Consider the following 7,202-nt stretch of genomic DNA (forward strand, 5'->3'; position numbering starts at 1 on the left):
GACTCGCTGATGTGGGGGGTCTGGAAGAACCGTTGGCTCAATGAGGCACAGAATTCTGCTTATCAGAAAATGGCATAAATTGCCTTCCCTTTTTGAGGTTTGTGTTAACTGAAAGAAAACCCAGAAAAGTCCTAGAGAAACAGAGATTTTAAGCCAGTAAAGAGCTGCTGGGATGAGTTCGGCTGCGGTTGGTGATTCCTGCAGGTTTCTGGCAACAATGGGCAAAGGCCTCAGCACCGTGTTATCCTGGTTATCAAACTGTCTTCCCCATTGGCTTCCCTGGCATCCCACAGCAGGGCCTTCCACAAGGATGCATTTAAAAACCAAAGAAGATTATCCTGTTTTGAGTGCCAGTGAGGCTGCCTGCCAGGCGGGAGGCTGCTAGGGGCAGAGGGTGAAGGGCTGTGGCAGCTCCTGCCCCAGGGCTGCATGAAGCATCCCTCTGTGCTGCTCAGTCCAGGGCCATGTCGTGGTGTTGCGATTTGAGCAGCAAACTGGAAGGTGGGGTGGGCTTTAGCAGACCAGTGCCGTCCTGTCCCTCCAGTGTGGTGCCAGGCATGTGGGCTGGCGAGTCAGCATCTCCCCGCGGCGGCAGAGAGACTGTTCCTGTTCACCACTCTGACAAGACTAACCTAGTTTCTCAGCAGCACTGGGATGCTGCAAATCTGCAGTGATTTCATGCATTTCATGCCTGACGTGGCTCAGAGCTGCACTGCCGGAGGACACATGATGGCAGCTCCTGGGGAGCAGGAGAGGGGACCCTTTACATCCCCCCATGTCACCCAGCGCGAGCACCCGGCTCTCACGCGCAGGCAGGCGGCAGGCTTGTAGGAAAGCAGAAGTCAGTCTGGTTTGGGCTGGGCTGTAAATGATCCAAAGCAGGAAACATGCCAAAGCCCCCAGGACTCATGACCAGAAAGGAGCCAATGCAGGAGGTGGCTCCCCTGGGCGGGAAGCCCGTCCTCTGCCTGCGCCCCAGCTCCTTGCGGGGCTGCCAACAGGCTTTGCGGGAGAGGTTTGGGCCTTACACGGCTGACCTGAGGTCACTGCAGAGGAGGAAGGTCTCTGCCTCCTCCTGCGAAGGGCTTGGGAATCCCACCTGGAAAGGGCAGGGATGGGCAAGCCTCTGCCACCCCACTGAGATGGCAGCAGGCTGGGGCTGGGGGCGGCAGCTCGCTGTGGGGCTGGGGGCTTCACAGGGCCACCCAGGGCACCCTGCACCCCATACAGCCACAGCAGCATTTTTCTCCTTCAGGCATTTTATCTCCTTGGCTCTAATTTTGCTCCTGGTGTGGACCAGGAGGAGGGTCACACCATGCCTGCTGCTGGGCTGGCAGAGTGTTTGGGGTTATTTCTAGGCAAGCTGTCAGCCTCGCTGCCCTGCTCAGGGCAGGCTGGCGGGGGTTCCCTGCCTCCTAATGCTCACCTTGTTCACCTTGTTTGTTGCAGTCAGGACAGTTCAACGAAGACATGATCCCGACAGTGGGCTTTAACATGAGGAAGATCACCAAGGGGAACGTTACCATAAAGGTAAGGTGCAGATGTTATCACCAGTGTGGGCTCTTGGGATGAAAGGTGGGGTGAAGGGAGACTGGTGGCACTTCTGCTGGAGGTTGAAAGATGCCAGCAGCCCCAGCTGCAGTTGGGAAGATCTGCCCTGTTAGGTTTCTGCAGGTACCCACCGGAGGAGATGGTGGGAAGGGATGTAGGAGATCCAGACCTCTGCAGTAAGAACCAATCCAGGCTGCAAAGCTGGAGGTTTTCTCATACCTCTGGTTTGCTGGTGGGGACTCATGGATGTGGTCACCTTGCTGAAGGAGGGAGTGCTGGGAAAGACAGGTCATGGCTTTCAGTGGTGGTCTCTGCCTCAAGAACAAAGGAAGAGGAGGTTTCTGCCCCTTCTGGATCTTTCAAGGGCCTCGGTTTGGACTAGGAGATATCAATGGGATGGCCTTGAAAAGCTGATTGGAGATCTCTGCCTGCTGCAGAAACATTTCCAAGAGCGTGCTGAGTGTTTTGAAATGGCAAGTGCATCAGTGGAAGGCCAGGAGGTGCAGTGAGCACAGGGAGGCGCACCCCAGCTTCTGCCAGGTGGTCCCCCAGTGCCAGCAGAGGCACATTGCAGGAGGCGTTCAGCACCCTCCAGCTGCCCTTCCTGAGATGTCTCCTTTCTTTATTGAGACCTGAGCTTCCTCGTTAGGTTTGAGCTGAAGAGGAGGGGATAGGGGTGGTTTCAGTGCATGCCTGGTGCTGTGGCTGTGTGGGGAAGGGTTGTGGGCAGGGTGGTGGGCAGGATGGTGGGGTAACGCTGCCTTCTCCCTGTCACAGCTCTGGGACATAGGTGGCCAGCCACGGTTTCGCAGCATGTGGGAGCGGTACTGCCGTGGAGTGAGTGCCATCGTGTGAGTATCGCCGGGAGCCGAGAGCCCCATCACTCATGTGCCAATGCTGAGCCCTGCCAGGGGGTGGGGGCACAGTCCCATCAGCCCACCCAAGGGTGCTGGGCAGGGCTGAGCTGGGGAAGCTGCCAGTGCCTTTGCTGCAACACCCACTGCTGACTGTCAGCAAGTCTTTTGAGTGTCCCTGCATGTCCCCTGCTTGCAAACATTGCAGTAAACACGACCCAGGCTGGGGATGAGACTTGGAAGACACTCATGGGAAGCAGGCTGCCTAAGGACAAGAACCAGAACATTAGATATATGTGATCTTCACCAACTGACAATGCCCTGAGATTTTGGAGGGCTGGGTTTCCGTACTGCCCTTCCCAACTGTAGGTCTGGCAGGTGAAGAGGAGTGAGGGACCACTTGTCCTGTTTGTTGGGACAGCACTGTCTGGTCCTGCCCTTGCTGATTGTCACCGTGTTGGGACATGTCCTTGACAGTTTTTATTACAGTGAGTTCTGCTGGAAATGAAAAAAAAGTTTTTTTCACTCCTTTTACTGCCTCCTTCTATAATTTCATCATTTTTGCAAAGTGGCCCATCTGGTTGAAAAGAAACAAAAGGACCTGTGGCCATCCAGGTCACGGTCCAGTCTGCCTTCCTCGCCTTGAGCTGTGTCATGTCCCGTTTATCTTGCCCTCAGCCCTCCCGCCCCATCCAGCGTGCCGAAGGCTCGTGGCAGTGCCTGGGTGGTATTTTTCCCTCTCTCTCTCAGTACAGCCATACACATTTTCCTGTGTTCAGTACTTCAGTAGCTAAAGGCTCTTTTCCTGTTTTTAATAAAACCCACAAGGCCTGATGAAGCTTGATGGTGTTTCTCACTTCTTCTCTTCCAGCTTCTTGATCTTTAAAATAAAGGCTGGTTTGATCAGTTCCTCTCCCCAGTTTTGGCTTTGCTTTTGTCCTTTGCAGGATGGGTGTCCACCCATAAGATCGAAATCCTTCCCTAAGTCTTCCCTGTCTGCCCAGAGCAAGCATTGCTGCTTCACGCGCCCTTTGCTCCACACCCCAGGCCCAAGATTGCTCCCGTAGAGAGGATGTGCAGGTCCTTCTCCCTGCCAGGAACTTGGGTCAACATCTTCTCTTCTTCATCATGAGCTCCTCGTCTTCTCCGCTTGTCCTCTATTCTGGGTGTCTCCGTAAGGAGCTGCGACATGCAGACAAGCCTCACTTGGGAACAACGTGTGTTTTGGAGCTTCTTTTTTCTAGGCAGTGTCTGGGCTCTCCTTGCCTGCCATGTCCCTGCTGTCAACGGGGTGGACCCCTGCAGGGATGGGAACAGGAAGGTCCCCCACTTCACTGGGAGACATGAGGGGCTCTCAACCCCACAGCCTTCCTTGGGAAGAGAGGTCCTGGGGGAAGGATCCTGTTACCCATCAATGTCCATGCACTGGCCCGGGAACTGGTGGGTGAGCGATGCAGCTGTCGGGTGAGGAAGGTTTGGTGGTAGCACAGACCTCAACACAGCACCGGGGCATGGAGACCTCGGTGCCTGCGCTCAGGGGTATCCCTTCCCTTGCAGGTACATGGTGGATGCTGCCGACCAGGAGAAGATAGAGGCCTCTAAGAATGAACTGCACAACCTGCTCGACAAGCCGCAGCTCCAGGGCATCCCGGTGAGCTGTTGCCTGGTTAGGTCCCCCCGGCTGCTTGTGGTCCCCAAGCTGCTGGCTGCCAGGGTTAGCAGTGAGGGGCTTGCATCTTGCAGAGCAGATTCAAGGTGGGGGATCCCCTTCCTTGGTGGAGGATCTCCTTTTTCCCTGCACTGCTTGGGCAATGATGCTTTCTAGCCCAGGGCTGGGCCAACCAGGAGGGAAGGCAGCTTTAGAAGAGACCAAAAAAAACCCCTGATGTGTGAGATCTGTCTTTTTGCATGAATTTGCACCTTATTTATGGTGGGACATTAAGGTCTCGTCTCCTAGGAGAGTGGCTGCTGGGCTGTGACATTTGCAGGAGGTGGTGTGGGGCACGCTGCACGTGCCAGGGCGGGACGCTTACGGAGCATCCAAAATCGGCATCCTTTGAAAGGAGCTCATTGGGGATCCTGCTCAGATCCCAAACATTCGCTGCCAACTAAATTAAGTTCCCAACATAATGAGCTGCATTTGCAGCCGTTCTGAGTGCTCTTTTTTGAGAACAAGTCTCCAAATTTAAACTGGGGGACACTGCGTTACCGTGCTGCTGCAGAGGTCCCATCTCACCCCAGGAAGGCGGCCGCAGCCTCAGTGCTGTCCTTGTCAGATGACAGTCGCGTGGCACACTCCGGAGGGATGAACGAGTCCCGCCGGGTGATTATTTTCCTTGCATAGTCTGAGGATGCCTTTGTGGATGTGAAAAGCCTTGAAGTAAGGAGAGATCAGTGCAGGGTACAAACAGCCGTTGCTTTTTTGGGCTGGCTGCCTGCAGAGAGCAGGTTCTGCACGGCATCTGCGTCTCGCTCCTTCCTGGTACCATCGGGTTTAGCCATTTCACTTGATTTTTTGCTCAAAGAGGCTCCCGGGAGAATGTCCTAGATAGCACGAGACATGCTGGTGCCCTTCAGGGAGGATGTGCTGTGGGGCCAGCTTCTCACTGGGACTAGAGAGTACGCAGGAGCTGCTGTGTATGGGCTAATTAAGGCTTTTAATTGAAGTGCTGTGCCTTCTGATTGCCCACTGAAGGAGTTTTCTTCATCTGGGCACACCCTGTTGAAGTGGTCAGGACTGTCTTGCATCTCAAGCAGGGTCGGTCTTCTGGGTGGCAGAAACAGGTTCCTGCCTGGTCTGGTGGCCATGATCATCAAGTGTCCCCTCTCCCCTCCTGCAGGTCCTAGTCCTGGGGAACAAGCGAGACCTGCCCGGTGCCTTGGATGAGAAGGAGCTCATTGAGAAGATGTAAGTGTGCCGGTGGCCTGGGTGACCGTGGTGGGGCTGTGACACAGTGTGACCTCCCCTGTTCCTGCTGTGTCCCCACCAGCACAGTCACCCTGCCGTGCTCTGCCGCTACTCCTTCCCCAGCCGGGGTGGCGTTGAGGTGCCTGTGGTGGGCTGGCAGAGACACGTGGCTGGGGACATCCTGAGGCATCTGCAGGCAGAGGTGACGTTAGTGGGGATGGGGAGGAGCTGGGCGCCATGGCCACCAGTGCCAGGGCTGTGTCCCTTGTGCCACACGGTGGCGTTGGGGCCCGGCTCGGCTCAGTGCTCGGCAGTGGAGCTGGGCTCTGTGTGGGTGCTGCTCTCCAGAGTGGCTCTGCCTGGTGCGGGGATGCGGCTCCAGCAGCCTTCGGTGCTTGGAGGTCAGATCCTGCTTCGGCGTGTGACACCATCCATGTACCTCTCCCTTACCTCACCACCCTTTGCCGTGTCGACGTGTGGCCTCTTCGCAGCTGATGCTGCCTCCTGCCCACCTCCACGCTGCTGGCAGTGGTCCCCTCCCCTGCAGCCAGAGGACTGGGATGCTGCGCTGAGTTGCAGCATCTCTGCTCACCCATGCCTGCTCCTTGGACCTCTTCTGGTGGGCACCTATGCAGCTCCCATGCTGCCAGCCCTATGCCGCTCCCAAACCCTCTCTGCCCTGTCTCGACACAGGGCTGTGCAACCGAGGTTTGGGGAGGGAAACTGTGTGATTTCATGGCCAGGCTCTCCTTGGGGCCGGGTCCCTCCTGTCCTGTTGTGTAGCCCCCACAGATGATGCATAGCCATCAGTCATGGGCACGGTGTGCTGGTGTCCTCGCCCAACCCACATGCAGGTCCCCAAGAGCCTGAGGAGACATGACCAAAGTGTCCCCTGTCTTGGAGTCAGGGTCCAAAGGGACCCTTAAAAAAGGCTGCCCAAAAGTGTTTCCTGTCGCTGCCGATGCGCAGCCCCAGGGGGCTGCAGCCAGAGCTTGCTCCTCTCCTGCAGGAACCTCTCCGCCATCCAGGACCGAGAGATTTGTTGCTACTCCATCTCCTGCAAAGAAAAGGACAACATCGGTGAGTATTGGCAGCTCCAGTGTGGGGCTCGAGGGGCAGCCCATCCCCAGGCTGTTAGCCCAAATACAGGAGGGGGTGACAGCCGGAGGGAGAGGCTGTAAGTGTCCCCTTGCCTTCACAGACATCACCCTACAGTGGCTTATCCAGCACTCGAAGTCTAGGAGAAGCTGAGATCCCGCTGACTGCGGCTCGGATTGGGAAGATGCCATTGTACAAGCCCATGCCCCTTCTTTCTCCTGCTCTGTCCCTCCAGCTCTCTCTCTAGATGGGTATTTTTAGGGGACCCCAGACTCCACTCGCATTGAGGTGGAGCCCTTGTTTTTATTGTAAAGAAAATGTCCGACTCTGCCCTCCTCTCCTCTCCTCTCTCTGTCTCTTCCTCCCATTTTGGCACTGTTCTGTTGTTGTCTGTGTATACAGTATATATATATGTATATATATTTTAATTTTTTTAATTTAAGCGATAGCGCTGTTACTAAACTGGGCCCTGTGAGCGGTAGAAAGGCTGTGGGCTCCCTGAGGCTAGCAGAGGGCCAGCACTGGGAGGAAGATGAGGGTGGTGGCAGAAGGCAGCCCCTTGGGGATGGGGCTGTGCCAGGCTGCGGGCAGATCCCCTGGTTCTCCCTCATCCCCTTCCCTGGGTGTCCTGCCTGTACCCCTGGGCAGGGAGTGCCCTGGGGGTGTTGGGAGTGTGCCCACCATGTCCTTCCTTGGGCTTCTGCCCCGTAGGCAGGGTGTGGGGAGAGGTGATGCCACCCCCCTGGCTTCCCCCCCCCTTTGCAGGGACAGGGATTAGTCACAACCCGCTG

At 56.4% G+C, this 7,202-nt stretch overlaps 1 protein-coding gene across 1 annotated transcript; it reads left to right on the top strand.

Moving 5' to 3' along the window:
* The first annotated feature begins 1,446 nt into the window (after nucleotides 1–1,446).
* Nucleotides 1,447–6,926, top strand: ARL8A (ADP-ribosylation factor-like 8A). Its single transcript, XM_009881326.1, has 6 exons — nucleotides 1,447–1,530; nucleotides 2,329–2,402; nucleotides 3,963–4,056; nucleotides 5,246–5,313; nucleotides 6,323–6,393; nucleotides 6,515–6,926. Exons 1-6 carry the CDS (start codon nucleotides 1,471–1,473, stop codon nucleotides 6,562–6,564), a joined length of 417 nt encoding a protein of 138 aa, XP_009879628.1. The 5' UTR covers nucleotides 1,447–1,470; the 3' UTR covers nucleotides 6,565–6,926.
* Nucleotides 6,927–7,202: the final 276 nt, after the last annotated feature.

The sequence above is a fragment of the Charadrius vociferus genome, unplaced genomic scaffold (genome assembly GCF_000708025.1).
Source record: "Charadrius vociferus isolate BGI_N301 unplaced genomic scaffold, ASM70802v2 scaffold333, whole genome shotgun sequence".
Taxonomy (NCBI): domain Eukaryota; kingdom Metazoa; phylum Chordata; class Aves; order Charadriiformes; family Charadriidae; genus Charadrius; species Charadrius vociferus.